This window comes from Leptonotus elevatus, chromosome 8 (genome assembly GCF_054856555.1).
Source record: "Leptonotus elevatus isolate MCC_2025b chromosome 8, RoL_Lele_1.0, whole genome shotgun sequence".
Taxonomy (NCBI): Eukaryota; Metazoa; Chordata; class Actinopteri; order Syngnathiformes; family Syngnathidae; genus Leptonotus; species Leptonotus elevatus.
In genome coordinates this window covers 15,497,768-15,522,647 of record NC_141246.1, presented here as the reverse complement: position 1 = coordinate 15,522,647, position 24,880 = coordinate 15,497,768, and the positions used below count along the sequence as shown (strand labels likewise).

The 24,880-nt window shown below is 38.2% G+C and overlaps 1 protein-coding gene across 3 annotated transcripts; it reads right to left on the bottom strand.

Moving 5' to 3' along the window:
• Positions 1-394: 394 nt before the first annotated feature.
• tmod1 (tropomodulin 1) lies at positions 395-24,753 on the bottom strand. 3 transcript variants are annotated; one of them, XM_086083377.1, is made up of 13 exons: positions 24,451-24,753; positions 18,411-18,439; positions 18,225-18,317; positions 17,679-17,813; positions 12,175-12,331; positions 9,319-9,435; positions 7,765-7,854; positions 6,927-7,057; positions 6,681-6,788; positions 6,078-6,221; positions 5,433-5,577; positions 4,233-4,332; positions 395-2,331 (listed from the first exon to the last, which is right to left on the bottom strand). In XM_086083377.1, exons 4-13 carry the CDS (start codon positions 17,799-17,801, stop codon positions 2,313-2,315), a joined length of 1,134 nt encoding a protein of 377 aa, XP_085939503.1. In that variant the 5' UTR covers positions 17,802-17,813; positions 18,225-18,317; positions 18,411-18,439; positions 24,451-24,753; the 3' UTR covers positions 395-2,312. The 3 variants fall into 3 exon arrangements, with proteins under 3 accessions (XP_085939503.1, XP_085939504.1, XP_085939505.1); XM_086083378.1 differs by having other exon boundaries at positions 18,225-18,303; XM_086083379.1 differs by lacking the exon at positions 4,233-4,332.
• Between the last annotated feature and the right edge of the window lie 127 nt (positions 24,754-24,880).

Below are 24,880 nucleotides of genomic sequence, written 5' to 3'. Positions count from 1 at the left end.
CAGTTTCCGGGTCATGGAGTTTTTACGCAAATAAAATTCTCAACAACAACAACAGTAACAATATTTTAAACAATATATATATTTATACTATTGCATTTGATAATATAATTAATTTTTCTCGTGCATTGTTTTGAAATAAAATAAAACTTGTTAAAAAAGTTTATTCATACTAAAATATCTAAGTTATTCATATCGACATTTTTTTCTTAGAGAATTGTTATATCACATTAGAAACAGCATTTTATCCTCACTACAGTACATTTACTGATGTACTACATGAAGTTTGAAATAATGAACAATGCCACAAGATGTCGCTGTTTGCCAGTACCGTTTCATTATTACGCCTGAGTCCCATCCAAAGTAAATCAAATAACGACACGATGCTCAATTTAATTTCAAGGCACCTTTATTTCAAAAACCACCATCCACACCAAAATGTGAACTAGCTAACAACTCTGAATCAAACATGAATCTAAATAAGATGGAGAGTGCACAAACAAGGCCGCAAGTGTCACTCATTTACAAATGTTTACATCCATAATTAACATTTGTTGAAAATGACATCAGCTGCCCATTTCTCCAGATCCTTCAAATAGCAATAAATATTTCATTTTAATTTTCAGCAAGCAAGCTATTTGTTCCTGACCCTTACTAGCTAGCAGCTGCGGTTCCCCCCTCGTCCGGATATAAATGCTGCCAAATGCTCTGCATTGTAGCGAGTGCTGGTGGTATCTAGTTAGTAATCAAAGACAATGTTTAGTGAAAAGAACATTTGAGGATCAAACCAGGATCAGTGCAATGACACACTTAAAATGTCCAAAGGGTCCAATTAAAACCTCATCTGCATCTGCTTCAAAGCTTGTTTGAACTTCATCTATTTAAACTTTACCTCAATTAAATGTATCTTGCCTGATCAGAATTTCACGTTTGTGCTACGGCCAAATTTGCCTTTTAGTGATACGCTCCAAACTCGGTTTTAGAAGTTGATATGCGTCTGTGATCTTCTGCCAGGCATCTCATTTTAAACCTCTACTTTTAACTTCATTAAACAATAACAACAAACAGGACCTGGATGAGAGTATAGAAAAGTCTGTGCTCTGTCATACGTGTGTGGTAGAAGTCCCAGCTTGAAGACTTTCATGTAAATCGTGGATAATGTTACCATGTCATTGAAGTGTACATTTTGTACATCATCCACAAATCAAAGCTTCCCAGATGACGCATGTCATAATCAGTGATTATGTGACGTGAACCTTCGCAATCTATTCTGTGAAACTGATTGGCTCACTGACGCATGATCGGTGGTAGAAGGATGGTCTCCAAGTGCCCACTCCACAGTGACCTCCTGCATAGACCCCAGTGAGCCCTTCCGCCATGGAGACTGCGCGCCGCCACTCCTTTGTTGAATTTTAAGGGAATGAGGGGAGCCTCTGCCACTGAAGTGGGCTGTGTTCCCTCCCACAATGGCAATATACGAAAATACCAATAGAAAGAAAAGTTCGCCCATGTGTAGTTAGACTGCGCTTTGCGCGACACTTAGGATGTTTCATTTTTGGAGGTTCCACTGTATCTTGTAGTATGAAATCTGTCATGTGTTTTAGTTTAATACGATTTTTTTTTTTTTTTTTTTTTTTTAATCGGATTAGATGCTCACGACCAGGTGAACATGGAATATTCAAATTTCTTTGTTCTGAATGTATGATGCTATATAGTTGCTGGGATCTGTAATGTCGGTTGAAGAGGAAGGTGTAGTGCGGGTGACAATGTTCAAACAAGGCATTTACAAAATATGAATAATAATCATAACAATAATAATCATAACCAGCATTCACACAATAAAATTATTTCAACACAATGGTAGAAACAGGGATTGCCAAAAGAGGCTTTGAAGCCCTCATTCAGAAACAGTCCGAGAAGTCAAGGCACTACAGTTGCTACTAAAAGACTCTAGATGGCAGCACTGTATGGTTACGAGCTAGCACAATTCAAACATCCCAGAACATAACCATTCGATGATGAATTATCTCTCCTTTTCCATGCACTGGATGCTCATTTGCACCCTCTAAAAAAAATAAAGTCCCAAAAGACTTTTCTCTGAACCCTGAATTGCCCTTTGCATGTCAGAGATGATGTGCAAGGTCATCCGGAGAGAGGTCGTCGGACCCGTTGAGGTCGACTGGAGGTCACGAGGGGACGAGGCAGGCTTTTGAAAGAGGGCGAGCGGAAGGCAAAAACAGGTGGTTGAAGGAAGCGGGGCAGTGGAGAGTGCTTCTTACACATTTGTCCGACACTTGGGGAGGATGGGTCCTCCTTCAAGCCTTCTCTTTCTTACTGTGGATGGAGAGATGACATGTGAAGGGGACACACGGCAACAACATGAGAGAAAAAACGACAGAGTGCGCGCAGATATGTAGCACTTAAGTGAATGTGGGACCTTTGCTTCTACAGGGTTCATAGGCTTCTTTCGGGGTCAATTTCAAGTTGTCAAATTTCACATTTTGGTTTTGGACATTAGCAACCAAATTCAAGTTGACCCAATCTGGGTATCTACTAACATTGGGAAACACTCATCCCAATTTTAAGCATCAATAGGAACCCTGCAGAAGCATCTCGTCACCTTAAATTAAAGCAATAGTTTTGAGAGGAAAGTGGAAATAAAAGAAATGAAAAAAAACAAAAATCTGCACCAAGCCATTAACTTCAATTGAGGTTTTACAATGATGCAGAGGAAAATAAAATTTAAAAGAGTTGTGCAGTAAAAAGCAGATTTCTTTTGACAGCCAAATCTGCTTAATATTTAGCAGCAGTTGGTTCAAGTGGCTGACAGTGAGAGAGAGAGAGAAAACCTTCTCAATGACTTTGGGTCAGCAGAAGTGTGCTCTGTAATGTAAATGAAGGTAAGGGAGAGTTTTATATGATAAATTCTCTTCAATTGATGATTGTTCTCCAACAAAGAGATTGATTTAACAGTACGTGTTCTAAATAATAAAAGCAGTTAAACTGGTTCGATGCACTGAGAACGTTAACGATGAATCATTTTCTTCGTAATGAGGCATTAATACAAAAAGTATGTTGTGAATGACTTATTGAATGATTTATTAGGTACAGTATGTAATGTGACAAAGATGATGTTTTCAATTCATATGTTGATGACGTCTTTTACGATACAGTATGGATTGGAGTTTTATTATATCATTTTCCAGGACCAGTTACTTCTTGTCTTCGATTCGTTTTTGTTATTGAATTTCTGGTGCCTCTGAACCATTTTGTTCCCGCCACCACGCTATTGTTTTAATAGAGAAGGTTGACCTTTTAATGTCTTCTTTTTTTCTTTTTTTTTTAATAGCATAATTTCTTGTTAGTAAAGTGTATGGCCTCAATAATCTGGCATAGAACACATTTTACAGAATATTGTTTCCTGTCATTGATAATTGTTTCTTTCCTTTAAATCTATGTTTAAAGGGATACGGTCTGAGTATTGTGTATTATTGTTAACTTGAGTTATTTTAGTTCATTAAAATGGAAGTCCAGTCAAAAATCTTCTTACAATATGTTCTCCGCGCCCCCACTCGTCTCAACATGATGTTCTGAATAATATCGTATATGTGGAATACGAATTGAGCAGAAAAATCCGCCTGCTTTTATCCATTTCAGCGGCCATTTTGTCTTGTACAGCCACTTGCTGTCGACTAACAATGACATCACAGTACCTAAGAGTTGAGGTAACAACCTTCACAGCTCACTTGTTTTCTGGGTTTGGTCATGTGATATTCACCACCTGAGCCCTTAGGCACTGTGATGTCATTTTCAGTCGACAGCAAAATGGCCGCCCCCGAGATGGATAAAAAGAGGTGGATTTTGCAGCTTAATTCCAATTTTACAAACAAAATATTATTTAGAATGATGTGTTTAGAGTAATGGATATGCATGGAACATAATATTGTAAAGAACATTTTTGACTTTGAACTTTTTTTTTAAAGTTAAAATTGCATCATATTGAGTTGAGTTGGTGAATTTGAAGAGGTGGTTTTGTAAAACCAACACAAAGAGCCACGATCATAAGTAAGCATTATTTTTTTTATGAACGTTGCGGCTGAAGCACAGTAGCAGGTGACAGAATGAAAGAAACGGCGGCTCGGAAAGGAGGTGGTGGCAGTTCCAGCGTTGTGGAACAAAAGTGGAAGCTATCGTCAGAAGAAAAGCAAGACTGAAAGGACCACACGTGTCTTTACTTAGTCTTTGACTTGAACTTTTTCCCGAAGGCCCGTTCCAGTTCAGGGACGGACAAAGTGAGGGTAAAGGAGCCGTCGGACTCTGACCTGACAACACGGGCTTCAAAATGAGAGGAAAAGTTACGTCCAAAAATACGACGTTTTTTGTTGCACAATACAAATGGCAAAACGGCAACATTAAGGATTGTGTGATAACCCTGCTGATAGGAAGAGCTCACAGAATTGAAAGAAATAAACACATTTTATCCCAAATTCTTCTGGATTTTCTATGTAGAACACAAACTGATATGAAGCATACTTATTGTTAACACTGAAGAGGGAGCTGTAATAAATGTACTAAATGTGACTAGTGTTCTGAACATCAAGTTCTCTGAGGTGGATGACAAACAGATATAAATTCATCATTTACTGAAAGTGCACATGGTCAATGAGGTAACGTCTCCTTAATGCGTGGTTCTGTTAGCACTGATGTCATCATTTAAAAAGCTTTTGTTTTGGTTGCCTCAGCTTTCAGACTGCACTAAGAGTAGATGTTGATGACATCACCCGGATTCGTTCTGTTAGCATCTGATCAAAGTAAAAAAAAAAGTGGGAAGATAAAGTGCAGATAAAGCGGCAGCTTTGGCGAAATATAACTGCTAACGCTGCCAAATGCACAATTCTACAGAGTGGTTGCATAACCAGTGAAGACACTCACAAACAGGATTGAACCCGAGGGCTTATTCTTGAATGTCTGCGGAGTGGTGATGTAGCATGTTCGCTACATTCTCTGCTGCGAGCCATAACATTGGGTAAATATTAGGGCTACATCACAAAACGTTTTGGCTCATTTGGATTGACACATCATGTTTTGTAACTCACTATTAAGAGTTACATCATCATCATCATGTCAACATTTTAAAACACCTCTCAGAAAAATTAATGTCAAACTACGTCAACCTTAATGAACTAGTCAACCTTAAAGTGTCAACAAAACAGAGCGTTGACACTTTTCGCCAAGGAAGTGTGTTTGGTAGTTGGGTACGCAAGTATCACCCAATCGAGCAAAATCCTAATCAAAAGCAGCCTTTCTCATTGGCTTTCCAAAGTACTGTAACTCTATAGGATCACATTAGATTATACAGTACACGGGGGATTTAAAGATGTGACCATCAAGTGTGTTGGCGTGTAGACGTTTGTAGTCATTTGTGACTTTCCTACCAAGGTCATTGTTGTTCATCATGGCGTTGGAGCCTCGGAGGCGCGGGCCCTGCTGGGTGAAATGGTAGCCGAACTTCAACAATGTGGTGTTTTTCTCCAACATGCTTGCTATCTCCATCTCCACCTTATTGCCTAATGGCTGGCTCTGGAGATGGAAGGTCCAAAACAATGAAATCAAATCACATCACCAATCAACCAGTGTTTAATTCAGCGTAAATCGATTAGTCATGTCTGGCGATTGAGGCAGAGGGATGATGTAATAGAAATGTGACAGCTGTTGTCTTAACGACCTGGAAGCTACATTAGTGTAGCAACAGAGATAATCCAAGAGAATTTAGCACTAAAAATATCGAACATATCCGTAACAGTGGAACCTATGGCAACTTCCGGGAACGAAATATGCAAAAATCATTCACCCCAGAAGGCTGGCCCACAGTACTGAGAGCATTTTTTGTCCTCTGATTGGTTGATCAGAGCAAAACTTGTTACAGCCAAGTTAAACTAGCATAACACGTCTGTAGTAACACAAATTAATAATCAGCATCTATTATGATGATTACCATGTATTTCAAGTTAGTGTTTGTTTTTGTTGTATTATGAGACAAACGTTGATTCTGAACCACTTCCGATGATTTTGTTCAGTACCTGATTGTCAATCTTGAGCTCCAGTAATGTCGTGTTGTACTGCAGTGACTCAATAAGGGCGAGGATTCCAGTCCCTGTTATAAAGTTTGACTCAACGTTCAGGCTCTTCAGTGTCGTGTTGACCTTGAGCATGTCCGCCAGGGCCTGTTAACACACACAGCGCATGATTAATCGTCATTTTGTTCTTTTCCTTGGCAACATTCACACTATAGGCTACTCTTCCTCTGGTTTCCAAACGTCAACATATCGCGCAAGAACCTGCCGTGTGTTTTGCTTTATTATTTTTTTTTAAGGTTTTGAGTGGGTATTTATTGTAACACGTATTCCGAAAGATGGCACAGCCTCCACATGAAGTTTAATATACACCACTGGCTAATGATAGCTAATAAATCGCTAACTGTCGACTGGCTAGCTGCTATACGAGTCATAACTTTGTAAAATGACCTAGGACAGTTATCCAATGTTTTATGGCTGTAACAAACATTATTTATTATGGACAAATTTGTTTTGAAATCCAAACAAACTGGACATTGGCCAGCATTCCAGTATGGTTCCTAATTTAATGCCTGTATGCATTCCATAGAAAAATCTGAATGTACTTACAAATGCTACAGGGTCATTACTTCGGGTTCCAACGATACTGAGCCTCTCCACCGCCGTGTTCTCTATAAAAGCCTGAGCGTACGCCTTTAAAGTTGGGATGGGGATATTCTAAAAATAAAAATAAATAAAAGTATGACAACATGGGAACATTCGAGCTAACAAATTGCTTTCAAGAAATCATTGTGTCCTAAAACACTGTAAATATACATGATCATTCATCACGTATACACTGACACACTTTGATACCTTGATGTTGTTGAGGTTGACCTCCACAAGCTCTGGGTCGTTCCTTTTCATCCTTATGAGAGTGTCCTCCACATCAGTTGAATTGGGTTCCTCATCGGGAACTGGTTTGTACTGGGTGGACTGGATCACACCTGCCACACACTTGCAGTTACTACAAAGTCTTGCATTATTGGAAATGCCAACAACAGAGACAGCAAATAAGTGAGGACAGGTTCCAAAACAACAGAAAATAGGCGGAATTGTGACTAGCGCCACTTTATGTGACGGATTACAAGATTGCTGGCTAACACGTCACAACATATTAATAATAATCAGCAAATATGTCCTCAAGAGGCTATGAGCAGCATGGGGATGGCATCCAAGCAATCAGATTTGACAGTAAGTGCCATGATCTTCTGATCATACCACAACATAACTGTAATGCCTACATACATATTTTTCGAGGGGAAAAAAACACATAATTGGTGTCTCCAAGCATTTACACAATTATCTGCCTTGAAGATTGCGCCAAACAAAGCATAGCATTCTGTACTATTTGTGGTCATGCTACACTTTCCCACAGTCGGTTGTCATGTTGATGAATGAGCGACCACATCAAACTGAGGTGAAAAGTATAATTATAGCAGTAGAACTGTCTGGTATTTAAAATAGGATGTTAAATGTAAAAATAAACAGGAAAAAAATCAGTTCTCTTGAGCCAGGAGACATTACATAGAAAATAAATAAGATATCTATACAGTTCAATTGTCCTTTTTCTTTCTTTCATTTTCTTTAAACATAAATATCCAATGTTATCTGGAGCAACACATCAAATTGTGTGTATGTGTGAGTTACATACTATTAAGGCCTTGCTTGTTGACTATGGTGCTGCTTGCCAGAGCTTCATAGTACTGCTGGTTACTCATCAGGGTGTGCATCCCCAAGATGGCTGGGAAAGGGAAAGACCAGAGACAGAATGGAGGTCATCAACAAATACTGTAGTGTGGAGGGACGACAAAAAAATAAAAAAATAAAATAAAATAAAATAATCAATAAATAATAAATAATAAATAATAAATAATAAATAATAAATAATAAATAATAAATAATAAATAATAAATAATAAATAATAAATAATAAATAATAAATAATAAATAATAAATAATAAATAAATAACATAACAAACATAAACCTGAACAAAAAGGCAGAGTGAGTCAGACAAAATGTGTTCAGGCTGCTCACTTGCTCACCATGCAAAAAGAGGATGGAAAGATACACATAAGGCACATGCACAGTTGACAGGTGACAGGTAAGTCACACAGACAGGCTGATATGTTTTATAGTTCACACTATAGATGGAGCATGGAACAACCCATGCGCATCTAAACATCAAGTGGTTGGTTGATGCAACATTATGTGAAGTAAAATAATAAATAAATAAATAAATAAATACATTTCCAGAAACTACTTGGAACTAAAAAGTTCATATGCCTCATTCTATAATTAAATTTACCTACGACTTACAGTAATTTCTGGACTATAAGGCGCACCTGACTATAAGCCACGCTAGCTAAATTGGGGGAATACTACACATATAAGCCGCAGCCGACTGAAAGCCGAAGGTGTTTTAATGTTACCGCACCGGGTTCCCGCTACTTCCTTTTCCATAATGAGGGCGCAAATTGTCTCGCTCTCGTTCTGTCTCCCCTACTTTATTTTGGCTCACCCGGTTTGTTTTGCTCTACCTGGCGCTCTTGCGCTTCCTTTATAGTGCGTCCCCTTGTGATCTGATGGATAAGCCGCACCTTTGTATTAGCCGCAGGGTCAAATGCAAGTTTAAAAAAGTAGCGGCTTATAGTCCAGAGATTATTGTAATGTAAATCATCATATAAATTTGTTGGTTACCTAATAAAGTAATCAGTTCAAACTTATAGAAAGTTTTGCACATCCAGGTTAAAATTTTCCATAGTATAACAAATAGCATGCATGTATTCAACATACGTAATGGGCATGTACTCAATCACAGTCATCTGTGCAGAGCCTAAGTGGCAGTATCTTTATACTTTTCATGCGAACACATGCATGCAAACTGCAGATACCCAGTATGGTGCCCAGCTAGCAATGATCCAGCAGAAGTGGAGGAAGTGAGGGGGGTGATGAAGAGGAAGGGTGGTGGGGTGATGGAGGGAAAACTAAGGGGGAAAGGAGAGCCGTTAGCCTGAAGAGAAGATGAAGATCAGGTGCTAGTATATGGGAGGACGTGATGGGGTTTATATAAGATTAGTGAAATAAATTAATTTCAATGGCATTAATCATATGAAATACTGGATTTAAATGAGAGGTGTGAGAAAAACAAAATAGTTTGCAGTATACAGCTCCATTGCGTTGACAGGAAGTAAATGCAAGTTATTACCTGCTATATCGCAAAGTTCAGCATCAGTAGCACTGGCAAGAGCTTCCTCAAGCTCAGGCTCTAGGGTCACGTTCTCCATAATGGGGTCTACCATCTTTTTAGGCACCCAGGCCTTCCCTGCAAAAGCGAAGCATAGATAGACACTCACATTTAAACTCATTGTCATTAGAGTGTTGAGTCCTTCACCTAAAATGTGTATATTTGAAATGTGGGAGGAAGCAGGAAAAAACATGCAAGAAAAAAACCAAACAGGCAAATACACATGAGACACATTTGCCATTAAAATAGCTACATCGACAAAGATAGCAGAACATTTTCAATGAAATATATATGAGCAAATTAGCATAGCTAAATAAGGCAACCACGATATTAGAATCACCACAGATGATGAACAATGCAATGAGGATGACAAATGACGAAATAATAATGATGAAGAGGATTCTAAATGTCCTGCAGTTGCGAATGTGAATGTTTTGTTTGCAACATGTGCCATGTGACAGTCCAGGGTGTGCCCCATCTTTCGTACAGTCGGCTGGGATTGGCTCAAGTGAACCAATGAACAAGATAAGCGTTACAAAATGGATGGTTGAATATGAACTCTAATATAAAATATGCAAAGATGAGCCTGACTGTGTCGATAAAATTCTCAGCACAGATTCTGAGAATTAAAAATATATATGACGTATCAGCAGCTGTTAAATCCGAGCTGAGCCTTGTGAATTTCCTTCTCACGTCATCTGACTTCATGTTGATGACACTTAGTAAGTGTAAAAACATTTGTGTGCGCGTGTGCGATTGAAGTCCGCTCTGCCTAACGTCACGCTGCACTCGGTTGTGCGTGTTCAGCATCGGCCACCTCGTGTTTGGACTGCCATGTAAACACTGGCCGCTTGGCAGTTTAGAACAAAAAATTTGACAGTTTCATAGACTTTGGTGGCGTGAAATTGGATTAGAAAAATACCATTAGCAACAAGTGAACGGATGGGTGGATTTCAAACAGAAAGGAGGGCAGCCAGTTAGTTGAAAGGTTGAATTTTGGACTCATCTTTACTTATCCCTGGGGAATTTTGTCATAAGAATTAATGCTTTTTTTTGTTGTTGTTGTTGAAAAATTATGGAAATATCTTGAAATGTAAAAAAAATCTGTGATCTTCAGATTTGACAATTCAACTATAAATTTGAACCCATTTAATAGAAAGTAGTTGCAATTATGAAGAAGAAGATGTTATTCAGTGAGCGCAGACCTCTGCCCTTTGAACTCTTAAGCACCATATTTGTTTGTCCACAGACTATTTAAAGTGAAGGCTAAAGGTTTTGTAGTTATTTATTTATTTATTATTCTGGGTAGAGCAAACCCTTTCATCAGACTTCTATCCATCCATCCATTTTCTATTGTGCTCAGGTTGTGATGAGCTGACCCCCATCCCAGACAAACCAATGAACAATTCAGTTTCTTCAATGAATACAATTAGCTTGTGAGAGCCGAGTACCCAGGGATCACCTGGGCAACATACAAACTCCTCACTGAAGGGTTTGAGGCCCAGCAGAGTAACCCATGATGACCACTCAAAATGTAGAAAGAAAAAATATTTGAAAGGCGTTTTTTTTTTTGCAAACGGGAGATATTTTTCTGCGGCTTGCCCTGTCATCCACACGTTCGTGGAGATTTTTTAAATAAAAACAAAGGTTTCTAAAAACTCCGGCCAAGGTGAAGATTTGCGTAATTTTCCGGCTCCGCGGTCACATATGTCCGTCAGTAAACGAAGTTTTACGTTGTCCTCGACACACGTCACTCAATCACATACCTCATGTTGTTAAGAAAGAAGAAAAAAAAGGCGGTGTGGATTCACTTCCCCACCAGGAAGACCATGTTTGAAAAAAAAGTTGTTAAAAAAAAAAAAAATTCTCTTTGTTTTCCTCTATGCTCCGTTTACGATGTACTACTTACTCATTGACTGTTTACAAGTATTTTTTAAATGAATAAAAAAGAAAGTCTTTTGTATGCTGGCAGCACTGATTTGCATATATACAGATCAGCGACTGACAGTCCGTGCTTGTGTGACGTATGGTGAAGTGACGTCAAGAGAAGAGCAGTATTTGCTACTGCCACCTAGAGGTTTGGCATGCATCTCATTGTAGGCCCAATTTGTGGAAGTGGCGTGGCCAGACGGAGGCGTACTCTGATTGGATAGGATTTGGGGAACTGTTGCCACCTTAAGATCTGGCATTGTTATGAACGTACTTAAAATCGCATTAATGCATAATTAATTAATTTTTCCACACCCAGAGGAGGGATATATCCGTTTTTAAAAATACCCTGCTACGTGTGTACATGAAGTTAGCTAGCTACAGCAGGCTACTTCCTGAATCATGGAGGATGATGCAAGGCAACAGGACTTTACCATTATTGATTTTAGGATAGGAAAGCATTTCTATCCTGACTTAAAATGAAAAATAAATGAATAATAAAAACAGTCCACTAAAAAAAGGGGTACACATTTGTGTCTTTTTGTCATCCCTTATATTACTTAGCTGGTTTCCTGGTTCATGATGAACGACATGAGACAAAAGGACCATTAATCAACCACGGTGGATTGATTAAGTTGAAGTTTTCCCACTTTCTTGCTTGTTTATACAAATGCAATTACTTTATGTAGACAGACTCCAGTGTCACAGAACCTCATGCTAAGGGTGACTGACCTTCTAGAGTTTCACGTAGCCTCATCTAATTATGCATCACCCTGCTAATCACGGACACTTGGTGATGTAGGCTTTCGATTTCAGACACAGTCAGAGACGTCTAGTTTACTAATAGAGGAACAAACTCAGCAATGGGTGGCAATGTTGCGGGGTTACCTCTCTTTTCCCCAGTGAAGGGCACCAGGTCTTCCCTGTCTGGATGTTCTTTGGCTTGTTTCTCCAGGTGGGCCAGCAGGTCGTCTCTCTGGAACGTTCCTGTGGGCGCTTTCTTAGTCTGGTCCTTCTGACGCATTCCGGCAGGCAACAGTGCATTCTAGTCAACGATGGGAAAGCACAGCATTAAAACATAGGTATTAACATTGAAAATGTAAAAAAAAATATATATATATTGTATGCCGGCACGGTACCAGTTTATCCTACTTCACTATAGTACTCACTGGAGATTGAAACCCTGTACAAGAATTGCATAAGAATTTGCTCTTCAAAGCTTGTCCATTAGATTGCAGCGTTTCTAAAAGGTATCAGCTAATTAATTCAATACTTTTTTAATGCAAATTAAAATACATTTACTGCCCACGTCTAACCCCATATACACACGTGCGCATACACACACACACACCCACACCCACACACACACTATGGATTTGTAAACTTTTTAATTCACACATTTTATATTTGTTCTAAATGTACAATACATATTTTTTGAAGTTTGTCACACTCTTCTTAAAACTCATTCACTGCCATGACGGCTATAGACATAAAAAAATTCATTTTAACTATTTCTATTAGTTTAAATTTTTTCCCCACTTTTGTTAACAAGAGTAAGAAAATAAATATTGTACATTTAGACTAGATATAAAACTTGTGATTAATCATGAGCAAACTATTGAAGTCATGCGATTAATTACAATAAAAAAATGTAATCGCCTGACGCCCTAATTTTAATAATCTTTTCTTTTTTTGAAAAACGAAAAGAAAAGATTATTAAAAATTGGGTTTTTGAAAAAAGGTTATTTAAAAAAATTAAATAAAAGATTATTACAAATTAAGTCATCAGGCGATTATTTTTTTAAAATTGTAATTAATCACATTACTTCAATAGTTAACTCACGATTAATCACAATTTTTATATCTGTTCTATATGTACAATAACAACTTTTTTCTAGATTTTCATACTCTGGTTAAAAGTGGAAAAATGTTAAACTAAAATAGTTAAAATGAAGCCGTCAATGGCAGTGAATGAGTTAACAAAATGTAGACAAATAAATGTACCTAATACAAATATGGTTGTATCGATTAGTTCATTGGTGCAGTAATCTTAAAGTACTAATAACATTTTTTGGTTAAAAGATGCAGTTAAAAAGAGTAAAACATTGAGTCAGATTTGTGTTGAGGTAATTTTTTCTGACACTAGGTGGCATTGGCTTTTCATGCTAGACAATGGTGACAGTACATTTTTCTTTTTAAATTAAGAGCAAATTCATTGGAACTTAAATAGATTTTTACCATACTTCTCGTTGTCATTAGTGACGCCGCTTTACTGCAAACAAGCCAGAAAGAACACCAATGTTACTTGAGCTATACACCGGAGTTGCTGAATAAAATACGTCCCAAGACTAAAGAGCAAATGACTTGGAATCACTCCAAGTGACAAGCCGGGCATACATTTGGCTCTCAAAGGAGTCTAGGTGTGCCCATGCTAACTCTTTTGAGAGCTAGCACCTAGCTTGGTGCTAACTGCTAACCGCCAGCGTACCAATGGTGTCTTTATGTAATTAATGCTTCTGGACATGGTATTAAATGCTTTTAGTGCAATTTAAGGCCTTCATTTTCACCAAACTCATTGAATGACGGAAACCCTGGATTGATACGGCAATGTACAGTATAAGAGTTATATAGAGTAGTATAATCTAATAGTACTATATGCCAGCTAGCAGTATACATCAAATTGAGCGATGGTTCTCATGTTTTAGTTTATACACAAGAGGCAAAAAAAAAAAGTGCAGAGAATATCATGATAGCATGTTAACTAGGTTATCCCTAGCAAGATCCAATTCAAGAGCTGTATAATTAAAAAAAAGCCTTTCCAGAGATAATAGTACTCATATTTTGAGTGATGATCTAAGAGACATATTTTTTTCAATACATTTATTATAATGTCGTGCCCAGTGATTTTTTTCAGTACTCGTGCACTGTGGGCTGAGAAATTTCCCACAGCTTTGCTGCTCCCCATGTTATTTTTAACATAAAGGCCCATTCAAAATCAAGGATCTTACAAGCTCTGTTTATAGTTTCATATCTTATCTTTGCTCTCAACACTCTATTTTTTCTCTTTCTCTCTCTCTCTCTCTCCATCTCTCTCTCCTCATGACTCAAGCAGCCTGCAGCCTCTTTCTGCACTTACTCAAATGCACAAAGATGACAATAATGAACAAAATCACTGCCGTTTTATCCCAGTGGGGCTTCAAATATATTCCCACATCACACAGCAGCTTAGAAGAAAGCTGAGGCGTATATCACACTGGCACTGTCAAGCTTCTCATATCCCAGTTACATCACAGACAACACGTTACATTCGGCTCCGCTGCGTTATTTTTAACAGTGTGAGATTTAGTTGTCCTCTCTCCTCCGGTCGGACTGCGACTTCCTTCTCTGCTTTCACTTAAACATGGCGCCTCAGTACCTCATCTGGTAAGCATTCACACAGCAGCCACTGGCCGGCTCAGTTGGAGAGACTCGGGTTTAGTGACACTTTCTCTTCATAGCTGACACCAAAACACGACAACAAGGCTCAGAAGTGGCATCCAAAATTCCATAAAGACACACTCCAACATCTTGTAAGTCTTTCCAGTAGAGCGGAAGCTGTTGTGTTATGACCAACTCTTCATTTCCTTCTTGTTTACATCTGATTTATACCATGGTTTCCTTTTATTTTTTTAAGATTGAATGACAGTTAAAGATTAAAGATGATATATTGTGCCTTTTGAGTTGATCCAACTCCAAAAAGACTTGCCAATATCATCCCGGAATAGACGTAGGCAGGCCTGCTGGGAAGGTTGCAGTGCTTTTGAGACCAAAAGGAAACTTTACTGTTCTGTAACGGGCTAAGCTCGTAAACGTATGCAAAAAAAAAAAAAGTACGCACACACTTCTCCATGTCTGCGTCAGAAAGTCTCTCTGGGTCAGACAGTGCTGGCATAGCCTCTCTGATACACAAACATGCGCACATGCATGACGAATGATAGCCTTAGTCATCCTCCTTTTGCCCCCTTTTGGGATTGAGCCGACGATCACAGCTGCTTTGACTCATGATATACAGTATCACTATGTGTATGGCATACAGTATGCCACACTCTGCAATGAACCTACCAAGGATTGCAACATGGACGTGGGTCATTTATCTGCTCTACTGCTATTGGGTTCACATGTGAGCAGGATCCATTCTTAGGTAGACTTGTCTCCATCTTATTGTAGCGTAAATATAGTATAGACAAAGAAGTATTCTAACTAAATATTCACACTGATAGACGATTTAGAGCAGTGATTCTTAATCTTAACCTTGTCGGAGGTATTTAACCCTACCAATTGCCTATGCACATTTATTGAATACAGGAGATACAATAACAACAGCAGAGGCCCCAGAATTGAACCCTGTGGAACACCATACGTAATGTTATATATTCATATTGCACATTTTAATCCGACCACTTTCTTTTTGTGCTCGACGTAGTTCGTTTATATAATAATAATAATAATAAAGAAATCACACGACGTACCATCACAAAAGCGACAAGTCGACAACTGAGCACACCAAATTCCCTGCAGCACAGATAGGCCAAGCAATGTAGCGTGATCACCAGCAGGGTCATATCATCACAAATCATTTGAGTCGTGTGTGTATTTCTGACCTCCGCTGAACCCCTGAGAATGACTCAGCCTTTTTTTCCCGATCGAACCCAGCTTAAGAATCACTGATTTAAATTTTGTAGTGAACCTAACATGCATGCAGTGTCGCCCCAGTTACCTCTAAAAAGTAATATAGTTACTTTGCAGATTACTTGCTTAAAAAAGCAACTTAATTAATTTTGTAATTAAATACTGTAAAAAGTAACTTAGTTATTTTTATGGTGACATTCATCAGATACCAACAACCCTTATTTACATAAAAATGACACTTAAATGGAAGTGCATTTTTATCAGTGACATTGAAGAATGAATATTGTATCAAAAATAAAGATAACCTTTATGATGATGTATCATATTAATTTTAACTGAAAAAATAATAAGAGTCTTTTTAGGATTTCACGTAACATAAATTTACTACTTGTTTTGAAAAAAAGACAAATAAAAACAGTCTTTCCAGACTTCACTTACCAAAAATGTTTTTGCAAGTGCAAAGAAATGATTGTTTAATACAGAGTAGTGATTATCTTATTTTTCCAGAGATTATTACTCCCCCAATCACCCCCACCGGCACCCCCCTCGCCCTTCCTGAATTTACTGTATTCTTTACATATGATGCTATTTTTCTTTTTATATTTACAAAGTTAACTAATGTTTCGAACTGTGGTGGCTTGATTATGGCTCAGTAGAAGTGTAACCCCCCCGTCCTCTACTCGCGGGTGGGCTATCTTATACATCAATATTCCCAGCCTCGCTATTTCGTGGAATTTTTTGTCACACATTATTTCACAGTATTTTTCTGGCGCACCAGCTGTTTTTATTTATTTATTTATTTTTTACAGTATAAATCTCATTTGATGTATTTTCAAAATAAATGTTAATACAATGAATCCTACCATATATAGAACTTTACAGAAATTGTAGTTATTTTCACTTTTTAAAAAATTGTCAATTCACAAAGAAATTATAGTAAAATTACACATTTTTACTGTTAATTTCTCAGTAAATCTAAATGTTTTTTTTTTAGGGTTTAAAAGTTGAATTTTACATTTTCTTCCATTAAATAACAGACAAATTTTTGTGAACTTGCGACTCATTTACGAACGTATTTTAAAAATCAATATTTATCTCTAATGGAGGATTTATTTTTTGTAAAAGAACACAAATATTGTGTGTTTTTAGTTACAGTGATTTCATGTTATTTTACAGTTGACATGTCAAATCTGAGTTTATTTTTGTAAATTAAATGATATTTTTAACAACTGCAAAAGAAAAAGTATATTTGTTATATTACAGTTTTTTTTGTTTTGTTTTTTGTTTTTTTACAGTGTACAGGCTAGTCCCAATCTAGAGGTCTGCACCTTCAATGTTAAATCACAATGTGCTGCAACATGCCAGGTAGCTCTGAGAAGAAGAGATGCAACAATAATTCAGTGCACAAAGTAGTAGAAATCCTTTCACGATCTGAAATAACAAATTTCTGCCGTGATAACTGTACTGCTTCATTTAATCACAAGCATGGTCTTTATGGGGGCTGCAGTATTGCCCGTGTTAATCCACAGTGGCTCACTAACATAACATAACATAACTAATGGACCCATAGACTGAACACGACGACATCTTAAGCACTATGAGCAATCATAATAACAAAAGCTAATGCTAATATGTTAAGTCAGCGTGCTCCGCAGTATTCGGGCCTGCATGACTCCATAACTCTACGCTGACACCAGCAGCACGCTGGCAGGAAATAAACTTACATCGGGGTCCAGCTCCTCCAGTTCGTCTTCTAACCGCTGCAGCTCTTCCTCGGAGAGCTTCATGAGCAGCTCGTCCTCGTCGACGTCTCTGTACTTCTCCATCTCCTTCCTCAACACCGACATGATGCCGCACACCTGCAGAAGCGAACACCAATGTCACAATGACATTCCCTTTAAACCCTAGTTGCGCTAGTCTAGACATTTGTTTGTCTTTTATATTTATTAGAGAGCGGTAATTCAATTTTTATTTGTTGTGACATTTAGAGAGTGTGTCTAACAAGTGGGTATGCCAGTGCCAATTTTGTCATCAGGATTTGCGGGGCTGTCGTTTGCTTTGCGAATTCCGCCTAGCAACAATGGAAGGGATGGAATATGAATTCTGTCGATCTATGTTGTGTCTATTACTTTGAAAAAAAGCTTAAAAATACAATGAATAGGAATTAAAGACACATTTTAAAATTGGTAACTAAGAAAGTTTGCATAATGTGTAAGCTACACATTTCGATTATATCGTAATGTGTGGAGGGGGGGCTATCGTAATCTTACCTTTTAGTAAAAAGCCTTCAAATGAGAAATACAATATGTCAGATGAGCAGCTGGGACAACTCCGCATCCGTTGTGAGGGCTGAAAAATGAAAGCTGTGAGTGAAAACAAACCAGTTGGAATAAAAGCGGCACTTTATTTATTACTACTCAGCAGTCATGCAATATGTGAAATGAACTAATAGTTACCTTTTGCTGCAAACCAAGATTTTATTGACCTGCAGAGAGGAAGAAATAGAACAGAGGGGGTTTAGGATTTACTGATAAGGCAACTGCTATTTGTCAGTATTAGGAATTTTACATCAGTGGAAGAGTGTAACATAAACATACTATCATTATTTTATTATTATTGCTACAAATTAATTAATTTAATTAATAACGGTTTAATGGGGAAAAAATGGACTGGTTGTGCATTTTTAAAGTGACGCTTAACTCATTTCGCCATTTTCGGCAGAAAACGTTAATATTTGGTCTAAATGTGATAACTTCATTATTTTACATGTACAATTAATACATCCAAAAACACCTTTTGTCACTTGCTGTCGACTGAAAATGACATCACAGGTGCTCAGGAAACGGGTAGCGACCAATCACGGGTCCCGGCTCACCTGTTTTCTGGGTTTGGTCATGTGACGTTAGCAAACTGAGCCACGATTGGTTGTTACCTCTTTCCTGAGTATGCGTGAAACCGCAACCGGAAACAACGCTGATGTGTGAAACCGGAAGTCAGAAGTCCCGCCTCCTCCGTGGCATATACCCCATTAATCGTACATGAAAATGAACGACTTCACATTAATTACAGACAAAATAGTATCTTCTTACTGTTAAAAATGGCGAGTCAGGTATGGGGGACTTCCTCTCTCATTATATTCTGTTGCTACCTCGTACCTACCAGCAGTAAATTCTTTTATAAACGTTTTTTTCCCACCAAAAAAGTAAACATGTTGAAAGAAATATTACTGTCATGATCTGCGTTTTGTTGATTTGGTTTTAGTTCGATATTAGCTGTCACGTTTTCCTTGTGTCTCCTTTTGTCGGTGTCTCTCGTTAAGTTTTATTGTGCCCACCCGTGCTTGTCAACCCGGTCGCTTGTCATCCAATCAGCTGCCTCGTCCACGTGTGTCCAGGTGTCTCTCGGTGTCTAGTCATTTAGTTCCCTGCTTTGTTTCAGCCCTTGTCTGTTCATTGCCCTTTATATGTATTGTTGCTCTTTCTTTGGTATCTCAATTGTTTCCAAGTCGAGTCAAAATATTTTCCTTGTGTTTGTTTTGATCATTTTACACCCTTGTTATTTTGTTTTTTATTTAGTATTTTTTTAATAACCCAAGTACTTTGCCTTTTCATTCTTGTTATTAAATGAATCACCGTCTGCTTCACTGCATTTGGGTCCTCAACACTCAGATAATTATTATTTTTTTTTTGTATTTTGCTTTTGGTTTTGCCTACACCCTTTCGGTTGTATATTTATGTATGGAATTTGTTTTTGTCCATGTTGAATTTTTGATTTATTTTGCCAATGAACCGAATAAAATTTTCATTGACAATTACTGTATGTATTTCCAAAGATATTTTGGGTTTCTTTTCCTCTTAGGTCTGCTTGCGGTGGGTGTCAAGTCTTAGACACCAAAATTTTTTTTAGTTTAATGACTCTCTTGAACTTCTCAACTGGTGGGTGGTGACTCAAAAGTGGGTTCCGAACGGGTAGCAAAAACGTGCAGAAGTTCCTCAAGTTACAATGTTTGACATACATACATTTCATGAACATTTTAGATTTGCAGTTATGTACATCATCAGTTTCTTAAGTGCTCTAAAGGGGTACGTTCAACAAGTATGTGTACATACATGTTAAAATTGTATGTTTGCTTAATTGTTCATGTCTATTACAGTTTTTCTCCATAGGTTTGGCACATTTCTTGAAACTGAGATGACATTTTCAAAACTGCTAGCTCATTTGGCCAAACAGACTTACATTTGTATTCAGCTGCTGTTGTTTTTAAAGTGCTTTATAAATAAAGTTGAGTTCACAACCTAGCTCATTAGCAAAAGCACATATCCATCCCACAACTGCTCACCCATGCTTCACTCCAAGTTCCTTTCCCAAGCAAACAGCCGGTACTGTCACAACTGCAAAGATCCTTCTCAATTGCTTTGGCTCATCATCTGCATTCACTTAGTGCTTTTGCCAAAAGTAATTTGGATGATTCCGTGGATCATCTGCAAATCTCATATCTCTCCCAAAACAGCTTACCCATGTGTCAAAATCTGATTTCTATGTCATACAAGTAGTCAGTGGCCCCCAAAATGCATTGTCCCTTTGCCATTCTGTGAGCACCACAAGTCAAAATCATTCGATGTTTTGTCACAACAGCATAGGGCCGCTAACAAAATACAATTATATATGAAACTGGGGGGCGGGGGGATTACAAGAGCAGTTTTCAAAGTTTGCGGTTTTACATTCTCCACTCACAGTCAAGGAAATTGCAATACTTTTATTCACAAAAAGTTTCTTACACATTAGAGTGCAACAAAAGAAAGTGTAAGCTGAATTCTGTATATTCATGAAAAACTAAAAACTACAATTATATCTAGATTAAATGAAGAACCAACTACTGTAACACTTTCACAACACAGTAAATTTAATTTGATTTAGAGTGGGACCAAATAGACTCAGTTTTAGAGTAATATTTACACTTGGAAGAATGTAAAGAAAAGAAGTGAAAAATAAATCAATAAAAGTCACTCAAGGGTTGAGGAACAAACTCACGACCTTCAGCTTGGGAGCCACGCAGCTCTTGCTGTGTGTTTCTGTAGTATATCGCTCGTGTCAGCTGGAAACTTCATAACTCCGAGACCAAAAACAATGTGTGTTTGTTTTTGGTCTCCTCTTGGAGATAAGCAAACAGTAAGCGGGGCATAGCTCAGGTGGTAGTGCGGCTGTCTCCCAACCAGAAACGTCACCTTCCCCCCTCTTGGTCATCGTCCTCATTCTCTTGGCCATCCAAACGCTGCTCTCTGTTTGGCCAAAGGTTTTCATCCACGTCGCAGCGAGGAAAAATGTCTCAACCATCCTCTACACTGATCCCCTGTGATATGCTGGACTTCATTTTGACAATTCAATATATGATTTTGCATATTGTGACAATGTTTTGGAGAGGACAACCATTAGACTGGAAAACAACTAATCCACTTCAATCAGCAAGATCTATTGATTTGGAAAATGTGCTAAATTGTACAAAACCGTTTGCACAGATCGACCGAGGCAATTGAGAAATGTAGTAAGACATTGAAAATTTGATGAAAGCAATGAGGAATGCCATTCAGTTGACACCAATTGTAAGGTGGTTTTGGGATTTGTCATTTTGTAAATGTCACCTCAGTTTCAAGAAATGTGCCAAACCTATGGAAAGAAAACTGTAAAGTGGGTCACTATGTGAAAATGTAAGCCGCAATGTGACAGCAACTAATGCTCTAGATAGAGGAGTAAAAATAACTTCAATGGGGCCGATTTCTATTGTCCCATTCGATAAATCAAATTAGGTTTAAAAAAAATAAACACGGCAGACAACGCTGTAGTGAATAGTTTCTGTGTAGATAACGCTGAGAGGTGGAGAGGTTGTTTTGATTCTGCTTTCTCTGAGCAGCATCCATGACAAGACGCGTTTTGAAAAGCAAAGATGAAGTGAGCCCGAAATCCAAACAATGCTGTGGAAGAAGCTGACCTGCTCTGCAGATAGCAAGCAGAGCTGGGCCTGTATTTATGCAGCTCTCACAAAGCGAACAGGACAGCTGAAGATGAAATCCCAAAAGTAGTCATGCAAAGACTTTGGCCGGGACAGTTGTGTTTTTGAGCCTTGGGTCCTGCGTCCCGGCAGATTTGGCCAACCATTGATAATGGCGAGTGCAATGCAGTGACTTGTTAAGCGCAACCAAGATAACATTTAGCATTAGCCATTGATGCGCATGTAGGCCGTCTTTCGCACCCCCCCCCCCCTGTTTACTTCCGGGTCGGCGAAAGGAATTGATACTATCCAAACGACCAACCAAACAAACGTTATTCAATCAATGATTGAAGCAAGTTTTTGCCAAATTATTATTATCATTTATTTTTTTATTCATTAGCATTTATTTTTATTTATTTTCTACAGTCAATATCTTGTGTAATATTTTTGTAGCATAGAATATTGCATGTTTTTCATATTTTTGTCCGTTTTTTTGTCTAACGTAATCATATTTTGGACTGATTTGTATCAATATTTTTGATAGAACTGCTTTTATTTGTCTTGTTTTTGTATTTACTTCTAATATGTGTGTATTTTTTAGCTAATACTTGTAATGATTACTAATATTTGTAATTACGGTTTTAAATTAAAAATGCTTAAAAAATATTATAATATTAAATTTTAATTTATTTATTGTAAATAATTAGCCGCATTTTTTGTATATTATATTGCGTCCCGTTTTTTATTTTCTTGTCACACTGACTTATGCATTGAAACTGGGCTGCATTGATAATGAAACATTGTTTTTCTCTCTGTGAATGAACAGAACATTGATTATTGTAGAGTTATACAAAAGGACTTTTGAACTTAACTTTGAATTATTTTCCGCCAGCTCTCTGCTGTGCTCCCATTTAAAAGAGCACAGATTGGACCTTGTTTTTTCCCTTCCTCATGTTTCTTTTTTTCCCCATCTAAGAAACTTAGGGCGCTAACTAGCGAACTGCCAGGCTTCCCATTCTGTCTCCCTCTGTTGGTCTTTTTTCTCCCCATGTTTTTTCCCCCGAGTTGTAACTGTGACTAGACAAATCCTTAATATTTTGCCAAAATTATGTACTTTCTGTCAGTGTAGTAGCGTATATTCATGTTGTTATAGTGTAAACTAGGGGTGCACCGATCGATCGGCCAGCCGATTTATCGGCCCCGATTTCCTTAATTTTGGAAGATTGGTGATCGCCGATCCCTTAAAAATAAACTGATCTTTTCCACCAATCTCATCTCCCTTCTCAGAGGTCTGAAAAAGTCAGCCACTGTCCTGTTCTGCTGAGATGACTAACAGGATTTTCATTTTTATTTGAAAGAACTACTTCATGTGCAGTTAAAACAACCCATTTGTATTATTTCACCGATATTGTTCAATGTTTTCCAATAAAACAAGATTGGAAGACTGAAGCTATATGTTGCTTGTAATAAAAAAAAATTGGTATCGGCAAAAATCGGGATCGGCAGGTCAGACTTTTTAAAAGATCAGGATCGGTGATCGGCCAGAAAATTGTGATCGGTGCACCCCTAGTGTAAACAGTAAAGTGTATGTTTTTTTTTTTAAATAAACCTAATGTTTATCAACTTCAAAACTTTGGCCTGTAAAAATCTCATAAGAGTAGCCAAAAAACTCTTCGCAGCTAATAAATTAGCGAATAAAAACAGAGCGGGCAGCAGGACTTGTTGTTAAACTGTTGAGCAGACTAATCCTGTTCAGTGTCTTCCGACGTCAGTGTCACTAAAAACATCAGCCTCACGCACACTTACTGTACATGTGAGCAGATGAGGAACATTTTGTTGTTGGAATTCAGCTACAATTAGCATATCACTTGAGGATATTAGCCAGTGAGCATCGAGTTTTTTTATGATTGTGAACATTATATTGAACGGTGTATTTCCAAGTGTTAATCACTTTGAAGTTTCTTACATTTGCATGCAGATATATGAATCAAAGTTAGCAAAGTCCGACCTTGGATGCTGCAAAGGTCATACATCTCCAGTATGTAGTGCACAGTATTTAGGTCACAGAAGAATTGATGGCCAGCATGCCGTCAGACAACTGTTGCATCTCACAGCACTTGCTGAATGATCCTAATTATGCAAGGCGTTTGTACTGGTCCGCTTACTAACCAGTTATACATGTAACACTACAGAAACAGCAACTCGAGCATATATTTTTGTATGTGCATTGATTTGGTAGGATGCAGTGAGACAAAAGAAAGATTTCTGCAGTCTATGAATTCAATATAAGATTGTCTGTCAGTTTAGCATGTAAGGATGTCCCAACTTTTAAGTTGGGTCCCAAAACACACGATGGAAACGGAAATCAACACTCAACCTATCAATTAAAAAACAAAGACTGCAATGAGCAAATGTGCGTATTAACTTGCACAGTACATTAGTCGTAGTAGTAGTAACCTTACTCAAGTGAAGTCTTCCAGTCGGCAGTTATTTTGCATGTATTTACGTACCTCCAGCAGCGCTATTTATAGCCGGACGGTCCGGCTGGGTGACAGCAGCACCGAATACTTTGACCAGATATGGTTCCCTCAGAGCGGCGTGGACAGGCGTTGCAGGCTGCACGGCTAAACCAAGCGGGTATCGAACACAAGACCCTTCGACACACCGTCCATGCCCCGCGGCGAAGAACACCTGGAATTGATGCAGAATGGAGCGGACTCACAAAGTTGCCTCCCCCGACAGCGGGTTTCAGTTGGGGGTTTGAGGAGGCTCAAAGTCGTCTCCCGCAAAGGGCAAAGACGAGAGGACCTCCCTCCCACCATAAGCCACCCCCACGCAGGCTGCACTGTCACTCCTGTGGTGACGCTCTCTCACAATTAGGACATGCCTCATTTACATGAGCTGCACGGGAAATGTATACACATAGAAACTTATATATAT